General features: G+C 39.8%; 1 protein-coding gene across 15 annotated transcripts in view; it reads right to left on the bottom strand.

The window, feature by feature from the left end:
• The window catches only part of Anks1b (ankyrin repeat and sterile alpha motif domain containing 1B), a 1,054,774-nt gene that overhangs the window by 745,642 nt on the left and 288,004 nt on the right, over positions 1–21,128 (bottom strand). For 14 of the 15 annotated variants that reach the window (XM_060377911.1, XM_060377910.1, XM_060377905.1 and 11 more), the window contains exon 9: positions 9,533–9,676. The exons of the other annotated variant lie outside the window; for it this stretch is intronic. In XM_060377911.1, coding sequence (XP_060233894.1) covers positions 9,533–9,676 — 144 coding nt within the window. The remainder of the gene's footprint in view (positions 1–9,532; positions 9,677–21,128) is intronic. 15 annotated transcript variants of the gene reach the window in all.

The raw sequence follows: 21,128 nt of genomic DNA, 5'->3' as shown, positions 1-21,128 counted from the left end.
CAAGATGGCGGCGCCGGGAAAACAGCGCGTCTGAGCAGCAGGACAGCACTTTCCGTGCAGAGACCAGGAGACTGAACTCGGGGCCCTGAAACTACATCGATCGTTTTTCCCAGGTGAGGGGAGGCTCCCACGGTGGGGGAATCGGTCTGGTCTACTCACGGCTACCCAGCCAGAACCCAGAAGAAATCCCGGCTTTGGGTCTCCGGGCTGGAGCCGCAAGCGGGTGGGTCCCAGCCACTTTCCCAGGCTGATCCATGGGCACAAAGGTACCTGAGACTGGGAGTCCCAGTCATGGGGGGACCCCACGGGGAAGCAGGGTTGTGGGTCTGATCGCAGGTCACCCAGTCTCTCCCCGGAAAGTCTCTGCCGCCATCACAGCCAAGCTCCTGCCGCACGCAGAGAGCTTTGTGCTCAGCGATACAGACAAGCTGTGTGCCCCAGTACAACATGGACTGGGAACCCCTGTCCGGAGAGGACCCCACAGAGAAGGAAGAAACCGTGCTGCTGGGGTCACCTAGGGAAAGTCTAGCAGACTGCAGATTGCAAACAGACAGAACTGAGTGCCCCAAGACACCAGAGCAGTACTCACCCGCCACAGATCACCTCAGCTGATCACTAAATTTACAGCAAGAAACCCAGAAAAAGGGCAGCTTCCCCCAGGACTTCTCCCTGTTAGAGGAGAGCCCTCTCGACTAATCAGGACCACAGTTACCACCCAGGTCTCTATGCCTGAGGTGAGCTGTAGCAACTCCTGAAAAACAGCGGACATACAGGGACTATACCCAAAAAGCTGGGAAGGCTTCCTTCAGGAAAAAAGATCTTCCTGCCAAAGGGATTCTCTCCACTACAAGAGTCCAGGAACAACGAGAAACTAAATTCAAACAACTAAGATAGCCCAATGGGTAGAGGACAGCGTAAAAGTTCAACCAACAAAAGCCAGAGCATTATGGCATCTCCAGAACCCAATTATCCAGGGGCAAATAGCCCTAGACACCCCAGCATAAATGAAATTCAAGGAGACGACCTAACATCTATGCTCATGAAGAAGATAACAGAGGAAACAAATAAAATACGAAAAGAAATAGAAGAAGCTGAAGCCAAAAAGTATGTGGCCTTTAGAGAGGAAATGCTTAAATCACTGAATGAAATAAAAGAAACAGTGGATTGTTCAAACAAACAGCTGAAGGAACTGATGGAAAAACATGAAAATACAGTCAGACAGGGGAAGGAAACCAACAAAATAGCTCAAGACCTGAAGATAGAATTGGAAAAATTAAAAAAAACACACAAATGAAAGAAATTGTGGAGAGAAAGAACTTAGGGAAGAAAGCAGGAACTACAGAGGTTAGCATAACCAATAGGCTACAAGAAATGGAAGACAGAATCTCAGGTGTGGAAGATACAATGGAAGAAATAGATGTATCTGTCAAAGAAAATGATAAATCTAAAAAATTCCTGAAACAGACAGTCCAAGAAATTCAAGACAACATAAAAAGACAAAACCTAAGATTAATAGGAATAGAGGAAAAAGAAGATTCCCTGCACCAAGGCCCAGAAAATATTTTCAACAAAATCATTGAAGAAAATTTTCCCAACTTAAAGGAGAGGCCAATAAGAATACAAGAGGCCTATAGAACACCCAATAAATTAGACCAGAAAAGAAAATCCTCCCGCCACATAATAATCAAAACACTAAGTATACAGAACAAAGAAAAAATACTAAAAGCTGCAAGAAAAAGGCCAAGTAACATATAATGGCAAACCCATTAGAATCACACCTGACTTTTCAACAGAGACTATGAAAGCCAGAAGGGCCTGGACAGATATCATGCAGACCCTAAGAGAACACAGATGTCAGCCCAGGCTACTATACCCTGCAAAACTCTCAGTCCTCATAGACGGAGAAAACAAGATATTCAATGACAAAAACAAATTTCAACAATACCTACAAACAAATCCAGCATTACAGAAGACACTGGAAGGAAAAATACAACCCAAGAAAGCTAGCTACATTCAAGAAAACACAGGAAATAAATAACCTCACTTCAGTAAAACAAAAAGCAACCAAGCACACAACCGTATGACCATAGCCAACATCAAAGTCAAAGGATTTAACAGCCACTGGTCATTACTCTCTCTCAATATCAATGGACTTAATTCTCCAATAAAAAGACACAGACTAACAGAATGGATGCGTAAACAAAACCCAGCAATCTGTTGTATACAAGAAACACTCCTAAATCACAAAGATAGACATTACCTGAGGGTAAAGGGATGGAAGACGGCTTTTCAAGCAAATGGACACAAGAAGCAAGCAGGAGTAGCCATTCTAATATCTGATAAAATAGTCTTTCAACCAAAATTAATCTTCATACTCATCAAGGGAAAATTCCACCAAGAAGACATCACAATCCTGAACATCTATGCCCCAAATACAAGGGCACCCACATTTGTGAAAGAAACATTGATGAAACTTAAACCACATATAGATCCCCACACACTAATAGTGGGAGACTTCAACACCCCACTCTCAACAAAGGACAGGTCAACAAAACAGAAATTAAACAAAGAAACGCTATCTCTAACAGAGGTCATGAATCAAATGGACCTAACAGACATTTACAGAACCTTACACCCAAACACAAAAGAATTTACCTTCTTCTCAGCACCTCATGGAACCTTCTCCAAAATAGACCACATAGTTGGTCACAAAGCAATCCTCAACAAATACAGGAAGATTGAAATAATCCCTTGTATCCTGTCTGATCACCATGGAATAAAGCTGGACCTCAGTAACAACAGAAATAGCAAAAAGCCTACACATACATGGAAACTGAACAACTTGCTACTAAAAGACAGCTGGGTCAGGGAAGAAATAAAGAAAGAAATTAAAACCTTCCTAGAACTCAATGAAAATGAAGACACAACATACCAAAACTTGTGGGACACAATGAAAGCAGTGCTAAGAGGAAAGTTCATAGCACTAAGTGCCTTCAAGAAGAAATTTGAGACAGCTCATTCAAGCAACTTAATGGCTCACTTAAAAACCCTAGAAAAAGAAGAAGCAGACACACCAAGAAGGAGCAGACGGCTGGAAATAATCAAACTCAGGGCTGAAATCAATCAATTAGAAACAAATAAAACAATTCAAAGAATCAACGAAACCAAGAGCTGGTTCTTTTAGAAAATCAACAAGATAGACAAACCCTTAGCCAACCTAACTAAAAGGCAGTGAGACACCATACAAATCAACAAAATCAGAAATGAAAAGGGGGACATAACTACAGACACTGAGGAAATCCAAGCAATCATTAGGACTTACTTCAAAAGTCTATACGGAACAAAATTTGAAAATTTAAATGAAATGGACAATTTTCTTGATCGATTCCACTTACCAGAGCTAAATCAGGACCAGGTAAATCAATTAAATAGTCCTATATCCCCCAAGGAAATAGAAGCAGTCATCGAAAGTCTCCCATCCAAAAAAAGCCCAGGACCTGATGGTTTCAGCGCAGAATTCTACCAGACATTCAAAGAAGAGCTAACACCAATTCTCTTCAAACTATTCCACAAAATAGGAACATTACCAAACTCGTTCTATGAAGCCACAGTCACCTTGGTACCTAAACCTCACAAAGACTCAACAAAGAAAGAGAATTTCAGGCCAATCTCCCTTATGAACATTGATGCAAAAATACTCAACAAAATACTCGCAAACCGAATACAAGAACCCATCAAAGATATCATCCACCATGACCAAGTAGGCTTCATCCCAGGTATGCAGGGATGGTTCAATATACGGAAATCCATCAATGTGATCCACCATATTAACAAATTGAAAGAAAAAAACCACATGATAATCTTCCTAGATGCTGAAAAAGCCTTTGACAAAATCCAACATCCATTCATGTTTAAAGTATTGGAGAGATCAGGGATACAAGGCACATATCTAAACATAGTAAAGGCGATATACAGCAAACCTATAGCCAACATCAAACTGAACGGAGAGAAATTTAAAGCAATCCCACTGAAATCAGGGACAAGACAAGGCTGCCCACTCTCTCCATATCTCTTCAACATAGTTCTGGAAGTCCTTGCTAGAGCAATAAGACAGTTGAAGGAGATCAAGAAATACAAATTGGAAAGGAAGAAGTCAAATTATCACTATTTGCAGATGATATGATAGTATATGTGAGTGACCCCAAAAACTCTACCAGGGAACTCCTACAGCTGATAAACACCTTCAGCAAAGTGGCCGGATACAAAATTAACTCAAAAAAATCAGTAGCCCTCCTGTATACAAAAGACAAAAGGGCTGAGAAAGAAATTAGGGAAACAACACCCTTCACAATAGCCACAAATGACATAAGGTACCTCGGAGTAACCCTAACCAAGGAAGTCAAAGACTTGTATGAAAAAAATTTCAAATCTCTGAAGAAAGAACTAGAAGAAGATATGAGAAGATGGAAAGATCTCCCATGCTCATGGCTTGGTAGGATTAACATAGTAAAAATGGCCATCTTACCAAAAGCAATCTACACATTCAATGCAATGCCCATCAAATTACCAACACAATTCTTTACAGACCTGGAAAGAAAAATTCTCAACTTCATATGGAATAACAAGAAACCCAGAATTGCTAAAACAATCCTCTACAATAAAAGATCTTCTGGAGGTATCTCCATCCCTGATCTTAAGTTGTACTATAGAGCAACAGTTTTAAAAACTGCATGGTACTGGCATAGAAACAGAATGGTGGATCAATGGAACCGAACAGAGGACCCAGAAATAAACCCACACACTTATGGACACCTGATATTTGACAAAGATGCCAAAACCATACAATGGAAAAAAGATAGCATCTTCAACAAATGGTGCTGGTCCAACTGGATGTCTACATGTAGAAAAATGAAAATAGATCCATACTTGTCACCCTGCACAAAACTGAAGTCCAGGTGGATCAAAGACCTCAACATAAAACCAGACACATTAAATCGGCTTGAAAAAAAAGTGGGGAATACCCTAGAACTCATTGGTACAGGGGAAAACTTCCTGAACAGAACTCCAACAGCACAGGCTCTAAGAGCAACAATCAATAAATGGGACCTCATGAAACTGAAAAGCTTCTGCAAAGCAAAGGACACCGTCATCAAAACAAAGTGACCTCCTACAGATTGGGAAAGAATCTTTACCAACCCTTTATCTGACAGAGGACTCATATCAAGTATATATAAAGAACTAAAGAAGCTGAAAAGCAGCAAACCAAGTAACCCACTTAAAAAATGGGGAACAGAGCTAAACAGAGAATTCTCTGTAGAGGAATATCGAATGGCAGAGAAGCACTTAAAGAAATGCTCAACCTCACTAGCCATTAGGGAAATGCAAATCAAAACAACCCTGAGATTTCACCTTACACCCATGAGAATGGCCAAGATCAAAAACTCAAGTGACAACACATGCTGGAGAGGTTGTGGAGAAAGAGGAACCCTTCTCCACTGCTGGTGGGAATATAAACTGGCACAACCACTCTGGAAATCAATCTGGCATTTTCTCAGACAACTAGGAATAGTGCTTCCCCAAGATCCAGCCATACCACTCCTGGGCATATATCCAAAAGAGGCTCAAGCACACAAAAAAGAAATTTGCTCAACCATGTTTGTAGCAGCTTTATTTGTAATAGCCAGAAGCTGGAAACAACCCAGATGCCCCTCAACTGAAGAATGGATGCAGAAAATGTGGTACATCTACACAATGGAATATTACTCAGCAATGAAAAATAAGGAAATCATGAAATTTGCAGGTAAATGGTGGGATCTGGAAAGGATCATCCTGAGTGAGTTGTCCCAGAAGCAAAAAGACACACATGGTATATACTCACTCATATAGACATACAACATAGGACAAACCCACTAAAACCTGTGCATCTAAAGAAACTAAGCAAGAGAGAGGACCCTAACAAAAATGTCCAATCCCCATCCGGAAAGGCAAAGAGGATGGACATCAGAAGAAGAAGAAAACAGGAAACAACCTAGGAACCTACCACAGAGGGCCTCTGAAAGCCTCTGCCCTTCAGACTATCAAAGCAGATGCTGAGCCTGATGGGCAAGTGTTGGGCAGAGTGAATGGAATTTTAGGTAAGAACTGGGAAATAGTAAGAGCTGGAGGGAACAGGGTCTCCACAAGGAGAGCAACAGAACAAGAAAATTTGAACACAGGGAACTTCCCAGAGACTCATACTCCAACCAAGGACTATTCATAGAGATAACCCAGAACCCCTGCACAGATGTAGCCCAGGGCAGTTCAGAGTCCAATTGGGTTACATAGTAATGTGAAGAGGGACTGCCTCTGACATGAACTGACTGGCCTGCTCTTTGATCACCTCCTCCTGAGGGGGAGCAACCTTACCAGGCCATAGTAGAGGACAATGCAGCCACTTTTGATGTGAACTGATGGACTAAGATCAGAAAGGAGAGAAGAACCTCCCCTATCAGTGGTCTTGGGGAGTGGCATGAATGCAGAGGGAGGAGGGAGGGTGGGATTGGGAGGGGAGGGAGGGGCTTATGGGGGGATGCAGAATGAATAAAGTGTAATTGATGAAAAATTTTTAAAAAAGGGGAAAAAATAATTTAAGAACCTTAAATAACTTTCAAAAGTGGAGGAAAACATGGAGTTAGTCAATTTACAAGGAGCACATCTCGCCCCTGGGGGCAATGGTCTCCTGAACCTACTCAGACCTTGGACACCACCACTGCTAGTTCTAGAACTGATGCAGGATGCTCCAACGAGGGGGTTAAGGCTTCTCATAATATTTCCTATAAGCCCATACCTGTTTGTTTATATCCCCCATTTTTATTCATTATTAGCCACATAGAGCCAAGTAATTGTGGTAATGATACTTGCTTTTTTGCCCAATGCTGTAATGCTAGTAAATTTACTAGCTGGTTACTCGCATGCCTCTCTGGGTGCCTGTGCCCGTTGATGCCCTCACGCTCTGACTCTCTTCAGACAGAAAAGGGATCCTGGAATTACAGCTGCCATTGTTACTGCCATCTCATTGGCGGCTGTTGGAGCTACCACCGTGGCATTAGTCATACTGGGCAGACTGCTCAGACCCTGAATAACCTTTTAGCCAATGTAGCTCATGCCTTAGATGTACAAAAAGGAATTAATGCTCAACTAAAAGGAGGTTTGATGTTGTTCAATTAGAGAATTGACCTCGTACAGGAGCAAATTGATACCCTATGGCAAATCACTCAACTTGGCTGTCAATGAAAGTATGTTGGACTTTGAGTCACTAGCATACAACATGAGAATTTTCCCTGTGCTGCAAATCTGTCTAAACAATTGTCTAGCTATATTTTAGGTAATTGGACTGGAGAATTCGATACTACGATGGAGCAGCTGAGAGTGGCCATTGTCATGGTAAATTCTACCAGAGTGGACGCAGGACTAGCCACAGGATTATCATCATGGATTGCTGCAGCCATGAATCATCTGAAGGAATGGGCGGGCATGGGAGCGTTAGCAGGCCTTCTGGTGTTGGTTATCTTGGTTTGCCTGTGGTATATATGCAAGATTAGAGTCTCACAACAGCATAATGCAGCCATGACCATTCAGGCCTTTACAGCCATTGAAGCAGGACAGTCTCCCCAAGCATGGTTGGCTACCATAAAAAGCCAAAATGTTATGCTCAGGATGCGAGGCTAAGCACTGCACTCAGGGTCAGCCGCTTTGGACCCAGAGAGGAGCATGTCTGATTGCATGCGGGTTGATGCCCCAGGTCCCGCCTCTGAGAAAAAGGTATCGGACGGGTCTGATGCTCTTTGGGTGGATGACACCTAAATGAACATCAGTACAAAGTCCCAATTTATTTCTAATATCAGAGATCAGACCTCTACTCTTGCCTGATGCGTCCAAAACAAAAAGGGGGAACTGTAGAGAGCTGCGTAATGCCGCGCCTGAAAGATGGAGCTGGTTTCCGCCTTCCACCCTCCCGATGGTGAGTGCTCTCTGTCACAAACAACTCCACATTTGGCTAAGGCTGAGGATCTGGCTTGCTTCCATGTATGTGGACCTATCTGCATTGCCCACGTGGCATGCTGAGGTTGGCTACCCAGAGGCTATTTAAAGTGGGCTGGCTTTACCCAGGGTCAGATGATTGTTCAAGGTTCCTGAATAAACGGCATTGAAAAAAAAATTGTTTATCAGAAAATTACCAATACTTAAAAAAATAAAAAAAATTTAGGGCAATCATTAGTAAAGAGTTGGGTAGTCAGATATGGTCACAGCATTAATGATTTGAGTGGCAGAGCATTACAGTAACAACAATGATAGTTTAATTTGTTCTAAGAGTCCTACTTCATAAGACTATGAAGTCCTACTTCATAAAATTATTGAAAAACATAATTTTACAAAGTCTGGAATGATATTAATTGTTATTAAACTGTTAATCAGATTAGAATATTCATAAAATAAAAACTTCTGCCTTTTCCTTTCCTCTACACTCATAAAGTTTTATTCTGTGTATGAAGACCTTAAGTGAAGGTGTGTCCACTGGCTAATCCATGATGCTGACTACAAGAATTCCACTGCAATGGTCCACAGATACTGAACATCAATGAACTTCCAAAGACTCACATTCCATTATTTCTTACTAACAAATCACATAAAAATTTGAGCAGATATTACAAAAGTCCTATGAAGAAAGTTGTAAATGCTACATATCAAGTTGAAAATTTCATTTAGCATTTCAGAAAAACTCTTATTGAAATGTGGAACACTATTAACAAAGTTTCTGTGACATTACCATAAAAAATGATGGCTTCTAAATACAAGTGCAAAACAGGAAAATTGTATTTGTGATACTCATTGCTAGACAAACTGACTTTTATCTGTCATAGATTGTTTTTTTATCCATTTTCAACCTTATTTTAATATTATCTTCATCTGTATGAAGTTCAGCTCATCTTATGAGAAATATTTTTATTGCAGCTTCAAACTTCCTAACTCTGTTATTTAATTTTTGAAAATTAGGGCCCATAATATAATAAATCTGATTTAATAATGAAATGTTTAAAAACACATGATCAGTATTTTAGTGCTCTCTTCTCATTTAAAAAGAATTCCCAGTGGAACATTGGATTTATTTATATTATTCTATAATGCTTCCATTGTGCTAAAAACCTATGTATCACAACCAGTGTTTCTAAACAACCCCAACATGGCCTCCTCTAACTACAGTTTTAGATCACATCTAAGTATCTGTAAAATTATTGTTCTTTTATATGACATTTTATGGGTCATGAACCTTAAAGTTTTATAAATGGGGGAAACTTTCAGTATCATAACCAAAATTTAAAAACATAAAAATTGTGTGAATTCACTAATGTCACATTGAGGCTCACAGGAAGAAAAAGAACTCACAGAGGAAACTGAGGACTATGTACATTTCTGATGGAAAAAAAAAACTGAATCAAAAAACCATGCGACTGTCTGACAGCTTTGTTGTACCGTAATAAAAGCAAACCTTTACCTGTGCAAGCATGGGAAAGCCCAGGTTCCTACATCCGTTACACGGAGTTAGTGCTTCCCAAAGTCCTGTGGGTCCACAAGTGTTCGGATCCTCCTCCTCCTCTTCCACTTCTCCTGGTGACAAATTTATTGTAGATGAAGTTCTCTGAAATCAAATTTATATTATACCAATATATTATATCAGTGTTATTTATAGATCACAACATCAATCAAATCATATAACTGACTTGCTTGTGCATCTTAGCAAGTCGGCTGACTTCTAGCCCTAATGATCTGGCTCTGCCATCTTGCCATATGAATAATCAATTCATGTTGAAAGCAAAGAAAGTGGGTGAGAAAGACATAAATGAATGAAGTTTGTAATGGGGAACAGGGCATGATAATGACCTGAGAAAATATGTGAACGGCAACACATGAGAAAAAATCTAATGGTTTATCAAGAATTTAAGTTTATTCATAGAATTAAGGGAAATGTAGGCAAGGAGGCTAATATAAAATACTTGAGTAAAATAGGAATTACCTTAAGAAAGGCTTTAAGGGGCAGCCAAGAGCAGATGCCATGAAGTCTACATAATACACATGACTGAGATAAATAATACTTTTAAAAATTTACAAGTAGATTACATGCCAACCGTACAAGCTTACTCCTGCTACCTTCTGAATCCCACCGAAGTGACTATGCCAGGTTTATAAAAATTTCATAAACTGTGGGACAAAGGCAACGAGAGAAACAGAAGCAGATTGCAGTACCAAGAACACATGTGGACCATGGCAGGTGACTTTTGAGTAGGAGACCAGGAGGTATTAACTAACAGATGACAACTTGAAAGAAAAGCGGTTGCACGATGGAATGATTGGAGGGGCTGATTCTTGTGAAGCTGTGAGTAAATGGAACTGAAACAGAGCAAAAACTCCATGTCAGAGGGCTGTAGCCTTGAGCCTATAGAACTGAGTTAACTGAGTTAACCTGCAGAACTGAGCTAACATCTGTTGGTATGTAGTAAATGAAGATGCTGAGGTGACCCACTGCTCCCCAGAAGTGCCTCAGAATCTATGATAACTAGGCTTATATTTCATAGGGGATTTGAATATGCTTCTCTGTAGACACTAACTTTGGCAAGGGAAAATATGATTGATCACCTCCAAAACTCATTTGGAGTTCAATACCCACCATGAATGAAGTACTGAGATGGCTGAAACTTTATCCAGACATGGAGTCTGAAGGTAGGACCTTGACGAGGTGAACAGATGGGGTCATTGTGGTGGAGCTTTATGGTGACTGAACACTGGTGGATTTTTAAGAACGGAGACAGAATTGAAAGGAGACACCTACATGCTGCCTGCCACTTGCCATGTGCTCTGTTCTGCCTCGGGACCTACCAGCAACAAGGCCAATAGCAGATATGGCATCTCAACCTTACACTGCAATAATGAGCCAATATAAAACCCCTTTTCTTTAAAGGTTATCTAGCTGCGTTGCTGAGTAATTAGTAACAACAAGGGATTAACAACCTTCCTAAGAAAGGTTATCTGTGACAAATAACAAGAAAATGGTAATGTCAATGTTGTTATTAATACTATGAAGCCAACCCCTAAACTAATAAAACATTTCTTAATGTTTCAGCTACATTTAAATAAGGGTTTTCATATATTTAAAGAAAGTCTGTAATAAAACAAGCTGTTTTTAATTACATTTTCCTGGGTGGAAAGAAGATATCCATGACACAAGAAGAGAAGAATACCATCAAATACATAGATTCACACAAAAATAAGCACACACACATACATATATGTAAACATGCACTGCAGTGGAATCACTAGAAAGTAAAACTGAGGAAATTTAATGACAGATATAATACAAAAAAAAGTCAGAAGTTAAGAAAGTTGGAGAATTTTTAAAAGGCCAAAAACTTTAACAAAAAGAGTTTTATAATCATTAGAAAGAGACTATAAATGGAAGAGAAGATCAAGGAGATAATGCAAGAAACATTTTAGAAAATAAAAAGTCAATTATTAAAGACCCTGCTGAATGCTCAGTGAACTGGAATTTTTAAATACATATGTATAAATTAAAAAAAAGTAACAACAAATGCTAACATGGGTGTGGGAGACGGGGAACACTTACTCACTGTTAGTGGGAGTGCACAGTGATGCAGTCACTATATAAATCACTGAGGACATTCCTCAAAAAGCTAGCTACAGATCTACCCCAAGATCTGGCTATTCCACTCCTGGGCATATTCCCAAAGGACTCTAGTATCCTTCTAGACAAATGTTTGCTTATTCATGTTCATTGCTGCTATATTCACAACAGTCAGGAAACGGAAACTTCCCAGGTCTCCACTGCTGGGTGAATGAATAATATAACTGTGATATGTTTACATAATGGAATATTATTTAGATGCTGAATATGAAGTTATTAAATTTTCAAGTAAATGGATGGAGCTGGACATATCCAGTCTGAGTGTAATAAAATCCATACTCAGAAAAATGACTGGTGCATGTTTTCTCTCATTTATAGAGGCTAGCTTGGAATCTTTAGGTATCTGTGTTTCATTTGAGATACCCATAAAGGTGGGTTAGGGGCCTGGGGAACTGTAGAGGGAGGGAAGACAGACAGAGTGGCATAAACGGGAAAGATGTGTAACAGAACATACAGGACTAAATGGGGTGTGATGGGAGGGCAGTGTAGAGAAGGGAATGCCGGAGGCTCCGACCCGGCTGGCGGCTTGGGCAGGCCTATATGGCTCGATGAATGCTAACAGGGAAGAAAGTTAGCATCAGTTTTACTCAGTCGTGAATCCTGTGAGCTAACCCTGATAAGATAGCCTCGCCAGCACAATATTGGCATTAAGGTCATGGAGGTAACCGAGCACGTTCTGAGTGTGCTTAAGGCCTCATCCACAAGGCAGGACAAATACTTAGCACTATTAACAGGACTAGGAACTGGTAGCTAGGCCTGTGGCTAGGCCTGTCACAAATCACAGGAAGAACCCACCAGCCTTCTGAGTGGACATAGTATTTAACTGACTCCTGACAGTTCATTATTTTATGTAGAGTGCCTCTCTTAGATCTCATTAGAGAACCTTCTTTTTGCAGTAAGTGGGAGGTTAACACAGAGACCATCAATTTATCAAGATGAAGAGACTGCAAGAGTGCTGAGCTCTAAATGATATTCTTATAACATGTACCATCCTCCCAAGGCTCAGGGATAGGAAATCATTTTCCAGATACAACATGGCAATTGCAGATATGATTGTGGCAACATGCAAAAGCCCTGCTAAAGCCCACATCAGACAAAATCCAAGCATGGAGCCAGGAGGTAGGCATTAAGTCCTCCTTAGCTGGAGAGCTACTGGCAACTAACAGCTGCTGGGAAAGTCATTTCCATTAAGGGTGTGGTACCTGGAAGGATGACCACACCCCTGCGGATGCCCACATCCACGAGTATACGGGTAACACACACTGGACTCACTGGGGCTTTTCTGTTTGTCTTATTTTTCAAGAGGTTGGGCTGTAGGAAAGGGAGTGGACCTAGGGAGAGGTGAGGAGTGGTAAGTATGAACAAAATACATTGCATGAAATTCTCACAGAATTCATAAAAACATTCTTTAACATTTTTTAAATTTAAAAGAGATAAACTTTGTAAAGTTTATCAGAATGCCATGTTCAGTGCAATACTGACAGATCAAAATTAATTACGGTAAGTAAAGACCCTAATTAAAAAATTATAAAAATTAAAGATGTTCTTTTCTTCCCATTATAAATAAAATTGATTTTTTTCTACACCCATGTTTAGCTTTCCCTTTATCAATTGCCAACAACTAGCAAGCTATACAATTTATAAGTCCCTTAATTAATTAGTTATTGTCTCACATTATACTGAGAACTTACTAACATCACGAGGCCATTTTGTGTTGATTATTCTTATTCACAAAACAACTTCTGAGACAAACATTATTTCCCTTCTGAGGCAAATATTATTTATATTTGCTTTATAAACAAGGAAACCACAGTACAGAGAACTCAAGTAAAATCCAAAAGCCACTAAACTAGCCAGTGGAAGAAAAAGCAGATTGGCAGCTCAGTCTCCATGTGGGTTCCCAAGTAAAGGGGCGCAGGGGCTGCCTCTGTCACCAATTTGGTGTGTCTGTTCTTTGATCCTTGCCCCTGGTGATGCAGCTTTACCAGGCCACAGAGGAAGAGGATCCAGGTCCTGATGAGACTTGATAAACTATGGGCAGATGGCAGAGGAGGAGAACTCCCCCTTTCTGTGGACTAGGGGAAGGTGATAGAGGGAAAGAGGGAGAGAGGATGGGGATGGGAGGAGTTGAGAGAGGGGGGTTTAATCAGGATATATAATGAATAAATGGTGAAAATTAAAAATAAAATAAAATAAAACCCAGACTGTCAGACTGAAGGCCATCCTCAACTGCAAGATTCCAAGACCTCTCATCTTGCACATGATCTTATAAATAGGAATAAGCTGAATAACTAAGCTGTTGTACTGCACTTTAAACAAAATATGCATATTTTAACGCTTTCGTAAGATGATGATATCCCCAGGAACATTTTGCCATCTGCAACAGCCAGTGAAATTGTGTTGGTACACACCAACCCATAGCTTCTTAAGTACATATTTGTGAAATAAGCAATAAGAAGTGTTTATCACTTTTTTACTCTGAAGACCCTCTATCTATCCTGTGGAGTCTAAAACACTAAGCTAATGGATGCAACTGGAGAAAAAAATCATCCTGAGGTTAACTCAGACCCAAAGAGACAAATATGGCTTATACATGAATGTTAGCTGCTAAGTCAATGATAAGCAAGCTACAATCCATGTAATTACAGAGGGTAGGTAGAGAGTAAGAGACTAGGGTGATGGATGGGTCTCCCTAGGAAGGAGAAAGAGAATAGATAGCTATGAGTGAATGGGTGGGGGGAGATAGAGACTGGGATGGGAGAATCCAACAGAGAAGGGGAGAAAAGAGGAGGTGAGGAAGAAAACACAAAGAGGGATAGCTACAACTATGGGCCATTTGAGAGGTCATCTGGAAATCTGACACAGTAGACGCTTCCTATAATGCATACACATATAAAAGTGCTCTAAATGAATTTGCCAAATAACAAAAGAGACAGAGCCCCAACTGAGCATCAAATGAAGCCTCCATCACTGGGAGTGGGTTACACCCAATTGAGTTGTTGGCCAAAGGGGTCCCCTGGAAACCCCTAAACAACACAGGCTATTGCTAAGACTATTGGTGACTCTCCACAGATATTAAGACCGTATTACTGAAGACAAAATCTACACAACACATTGAACATGGAGAAATTGAACCGGTACCTACCTAAAGCCCTCAGCATAAGGACAAGTATGCATGGGACTGAAAGGTACTCTGAATTCTACCAAAGAAAAAATGCAAACACCAACCCATCTACAAACCCTTGAATCTACAAGAGTGACCTACCTACAAGATATGCTGGTGCAACATCGACACAAGCTTGGAGGAGTAATCAACTAATATATGATTTGAGTTAAAGCCCACTCCTTAAGATGGAACCCATACTCAGTGCTGCTTGTATGGGCAAGAACTTGAGATTAAATAGGCCAGCAACCTAGGGGAAAACCAAATACTACTGTTATGCTAAGGGACATAGCAATAAAATCACTCCTAACAACATTCTTCTATAGTCACAGATCTATGCCTTCCTCAGCCATCATCAGAAAAGTGTCTACTTGCAGCAGGGGTGAACAAATACAGAGATCCACAGTCAGAAAATGTGCAGAAAGTGAAAGATACTGGAACACTCAGCCCCTTTATTTCTCCATCAGATCCCTCTCCTCAAGGCTCAGGGCACTCTGTTGAAGAGGTTGTGAAGTATAACACCAGAGGAGATGGAGGACACAGAAGAATCAAGACCTTCTGGACACACCAGGGCTATCACATGTATGAACTCAGAGACTGTGGCAGCACGCACAGGGTCTGCACGGCTCTGCACCAGATGGTGGCTAAGAGCCGAGAGGAGACGTGAACACATGCCCTCACACCTAACCCGATTGGTAGCCACTTGCAAATTTAAGGTACGTTTTCTTCGAAGGATTCTCACTCAGGAAACAAACCAGTCTTAAGGGTCAACCCCATGCCCTGCAGCAATTGGCCAACACAAAATGAACTCAACAGCATCTTGGAGAATCTCTGTCTCATAATTTTAAGGGCATTTTTTTCTATCTTACAGTCCTTTGCATATATATATTATGGATTCCATTTTGGATTTTTTATGGGATTTCTAAGTGTGCAAACTTGTGCCTCTGTGTCTATATGCATTTCTTGTATGTTTTTTTTTTTTAACTATTTTTCTTGCTTGGTTGTTCTTTGTATTCTAATTTGTTCAATTTTGTTTATCTTATTTTATTTTCTTATTAATCTTTAGATGCCTGTTGGTTTTCTATCAAGAGATGGGAGGGTGTGAATCGGGATGACAGGGCAGGTATAGAGGAGCTGGGGGAAGGAGAGGAAGGTGAAACTGCAATCATAATATACTGTGTGAAAATCTATTTTAAATAAAAGAAACAATAACTTTAATAAGAACTTGTACATGAGTTCTAGGGTATTTCCCACTTTTTTTTTCAAGCTGATTTAATGTATCAGGTTTTATGTTGAGGTCTTTGATCCACTTGGACTTCAGTTTTGTGCAGGGTGACAAGTATGGATCTATTTTCATTTTTCTACATGTAGACATCTAGTTAGACCAGCACCATGTGTTGAAGATGTTATCTTTTTTCCATTGTATGGTTTTGGCGTCTTTGTCAAAGATCAGGTGTCCATAAGTGTGTGGGTTTATTTCTGGGTCCTCTGTTCGGTTCCATTGATCCACCATTCTGTTTCTATGCCAGTACCATGCAGTTTTTAAAACTGTTGCTCTATAGTACAACATAAGATCAGGGATGGAGATACCTCCAGAAGATCTTTTATTGTAGAGGATTATTTTAGCAATTCTGGGTTTCTTGTTATTCCATATGAAGTTGAGAACTCATTGGTACAGGGGAAAACTTCCTGAACAGAACACCAACAGCACAGGCTCTAAGAGCAACAATCAATAAATGGGACCTCATGAAACTGAAAAGCTTCTGTAAAGCAAAGGACACCATCATCAAAACAAAGCGACTGCCTACAGATTGGGAAAGAATCTTCACCAACCCTTTATCTGACACAGCACTCATATCCAGTATATATAAAGAACTAAAGAAGCTGAAAAGCAGCAAACCAAGTAATCCACTCAAAAAATGGGGAACAGAGCTAAACAGAGAATTCTCTGTAGAGGAATACCGAATGGCAGAGAAGCACTTAAAGAAATGTTCAACCTCACTAGCCATTAGGGAAATGCAAATCAAAACAACCCTGAGATTTCACCTTACACCCATGAGAATGGCCAAGATCAAAAACTCAAGTGACAACACATGCTGGAGAGGTTGTGGAGAAAGGGGAACCCTTCTCCACTGCTGGTGGGAATGTAAACTTGTACAACCACTCTGGAAATCAATCTGGCACTTTCTCAGACAACTAGGAATAGCGCTTCCTCAAGATCCAGCCATACCACTACTGGGCATATATCCAAAAGAGGCTCAAGTACACAAAAAGGACATTTGCTCAACCATGTTTGTAGCAGCTTTATTTGTAATAGCCAGAAGCTGGAAACAACCCAGATGCCCCTCAACTGAAGAATGGATGCAGAAATTGTGGTACATCTACACAATGGAATATTACTCAGCAATGAAAAATAAGGAAATCATGAAATTTGCAGGTAAATGGTGGGATCTGGAAAGGATCATCCTGAGTGAGTTGTCCCAGAAGCAAAAAGACACACATGGTATATACTCACTCATATAGACATACAACATAGGACAAACCCACTAAAACCTGTGCATCTAAAGAAACTAAGCAAGAGAGAGGACCCTAACAAAAATGTCCAATCCCCATCCGGAAAGGCAAAGAGGATAGACATCAGAAGAAGAAGAAAACAGGAAACAACCTAGGAACCTACCACAGAGGGCCTCTGAAAGCCTTTGCCCTTCAGACTATCAAAGCAGATACTGAGCCTGATGGGCAACTGTTGGGCAGAGTGAATGGAATTTTAGGTAAGAACTGGGAAATAGTAAGAGCTGGAGAGGACAGGGTCTCCACAAGGAGAGCAACGGAACAAGAAAATTTGAACACAGGGAACTTCCCAGAGACTCATACTCCAACCAAGGACTATTCATGGAGATAACCCAGAACCCCTGCACAGATGTAGCCCAGGGCAGTTCAGAGTCCAATTGGGTTATATAGTAATGTGAAGAGGGACTGCCTCTGACATAATCTGATTGGCCTGCTCTTTGATCACCTCCCCCTGGGGGGGAGCAGCCTTACCAGGCCATAGTAGAGGACAATGCAGCCACTTTTGATGTGAACTGATAGACTAAGATCAGAAAGGAGAGGAGAACCTCCCCTATCAGTGGTCTTGGGGAGTGGCATGCAAGCAGAGGGAGGAGGGAGGGTGGGATTGGGAGGGGAGGAGGGAGGGGCTTATGGGGGGATGCAGAATGAATAAAGTGTAATTGATGAAAAATTAAAAAAAAAGAACTTGTACATGTTAGATCCTTTTAAACACACATACAAAAAAAGAATTAAAAGCTGTCAAAAGCATCTCCCTCACCAATTTAGTTTGTTGATTTGGCCATCAGCAAGGACCCCACATGGCACCATGAAATGTTACATGCTCAGCTACAATCTGTCAATATTCCTAAATCAGCATTTCACTTCATTGGTTATTTTCTGATTCTGCTAATGGTCCTGCACTTAATCTATTCAATTATGCAGTCAACTTTTCCCCTATGTATCTTCTCTTTTAAAAAATTATGTTTATACCTCATTCCTGTTCATAAGTCTCCAATTATTTCTCACTGAACAATGAATAATATGCAAATTATTTAATTTATCTTAAAGGCTCTGTGGTAAAATTATTCTTTAGAGTTTTTTTACTCAGAGATGGAATTAAATCTAGAGTTCGTTTGGTAGTTTCTTCCATGAAACTACCCCTTCCAGACCTCTTTTAAAAAATTTGTATTGCTTATTTAATTTATTGTTAGTAGTTTAAAATTTCTAAATAATTTTTTACTTCTTCAGTATATTTTCAGTATATATTATTTTATACTTCTTCTACAGTATATTTTGATCATGTCTCCATTGCCCAAATTCTTCCCAGATCCTTCTGGCCTCTTTACCTGTCCAACTGCAGGGTCTCACTAAGTGCCAGGCTGGACTTGAACTGTCATAAAGAGCTGGAATCACAAACCTGTAGTACTGAGCCCTTCCTTCAGCTTTTTCGTTTATTTCATTATATTCAGTCCAGACTACAGTCAAGAGGAATTGTTTATCTTTGCCTGATCATGTCCCACACCTTTACCTGTGCCTTCTCTATTACTTTTCTATTCAACATATAGTGGGAGTTAAAAAAAAATATAACTTCTATAATTAGACAAGCCCGGATCCAAGTTCAAACTGTGCCATTTTCAGAAGATCTGACCACTTGCTTGACTTAGTCATACAACAAAAATAACACTCAGCAGTTCTTTTACCTCCCAATCAAGTGAGGTAATAGATGCAGAGTACTTGACTCATAACATCTCAAGAAATATTAACTATTTTAGCTAGTATTTTCTTATAACTCAATCAATTCAAATACAGTTCAGATTTTTCCCATTAAGTAAAGTTTTCCAGATTTATCACAAACAAATTATAACATGCTGTTCTGCTTGTCTACCATTCCTTATGCGAGCATGTATTTTATGGCATTTCATATACATCTTGAAATAAGGGATGGCACAGTGCCAGAATGCCTGGACTTCTTTGAAGTTAAACAAGAACACATTAAATCCAAGCTATGAACCTTCAAAGCCAAGCGGCTTTGAGTAAATACTTAATCCTATTAATCTTCAGTTTCCTCACTTGCCAAAGTAGGTACAATAATAATTCCTATTTTTGTAGGGCTATATCAGGATAGAATTATTTCTCTGACTGGCACATAAAATAGTATTACCAATAGTTTTATTATGACAATGATGAAAGACTTGCAAATATACACAGGACGCTCCAGCATTTACACACATACACAAGTATCCCTAACTTCCCTGTTTAATTTTAATTTATTTGGAAGAAAGCATGACCTTTTTCATTTTTGCATCATGTACAATATGTTGCATATAATAAACTTAATACATATTTATTAAGTAAAATGCTAGATGAATGGACTCTTATTTTAATTTTACTACATATAAATTGTATTCAGGCCTGTGCATAATTGTATCACAAATATCATGATTGATATTTCAGTTTTATTTTATATTAACCGTTACAAGTGGCTATAACAGGAACGTAGAAACATCAGTGGCTCAGCACTGCCCTCTAATGTCAGAATAGAAATCTGCGGTGTAAAACTGTATTTGGGGAATAAATGTTTTTATTAACTCTTTGGGAATTTGATGTAGCATTTTGATCCTATTCACTCCCCCAGTTGCCCCAGAGTTATACCCTATTTCCTATCTGTCCTTTTGAGTCCCTCGTCCCTTTCTTAAAGAAGAGACTACAGAGCAGCAAATGTCCTAGTTCTTCTCTTCGGTGCGTACAGTCTTCTACACTCCTAAAATGATCTCTGAGCCTTGGTGTCTGAGCCTTGGCTGTCAGTGTACTAAATGGAGCTGGACACCCATATGCACTGGTCTCTGCACTTTGACCAGTTGCAGCTCTGGGTAACAATCTCCATCTGTGACAAATGAAGCTTCTGTGATGAGCGGTGACAGCTACACTTATCTGTGGATGTAAGAATGGGTCTTTAGAATGCAGTTGTTGATGGTGCTGGCTTAGGAATGGAGAAGGTTCTCTCCAAGTTCCAAGGCCTTACCAGCCCAAGGGGGTTGGCTGCATACAGTGTCAGGCATGAATTTCCTTCAATTGTGGGGTCTTGACTACCTCAGTTGTATAAAAGGTATCTTGGAAAGTCTTTTACCAAATTAACTATAATCATATGTGCATATGTGATTATATTGATTTATGCATATATTTACATATGCATATATAATTATATATTGTATATGGAAAGACACATGAACACATTTAAACTCAGAGGATTTCTTTGTTTCAAATGCCTTTTAAATGTTTTACCGAACACCTGTATTTTTAAAGTTCCAGAAGGAAAAAGGTGAAACTTCTACAGAAAATAGATCTTTATTTATATAGTCTGAGCTTGTTCCCTTTGTGGGTTATTACATGATAATTATATGGAAGAAAGATTAAGACAATTCTGTTTTACAAAAGAGCCATGACATAAATATCGTGGGGAGACAGATTTGAATTCAATTAGAGAAAAATAAAAATAATCTTGGTACCAACATAGCACTGAGATAGGATTTCTCTTCAAAATGTGTTGTGCTTCATATAACTTATGTGAACATAAAACATATTTACCTAATTACATATACTGGTGCTTAATATTTTATAACATGCTTTCAAATATAGACTAGCCCAGTAAAGTAGGGCAAGAATTTCCCTTATTTAAAAAAG

Source organism: Meriones unguiculatus, chromosome 2 (assembly GCF_030254825.1).
Source record: "Meriones unguiculatus strain TT.TT164.6M chromosome 2, Bangor_MerUng_6.1, whole genome shotgun sequence".
NCBI lineage: Eukaryota > Metazoa > Chordata > Mammalia > Rodentia > Muridae > Meriones > Meriones unguiculatus.
Note: the sequence above shows the minus strand (reverse complement) of the source record. Positions and strands in the feature narration are given on the sequence as shown.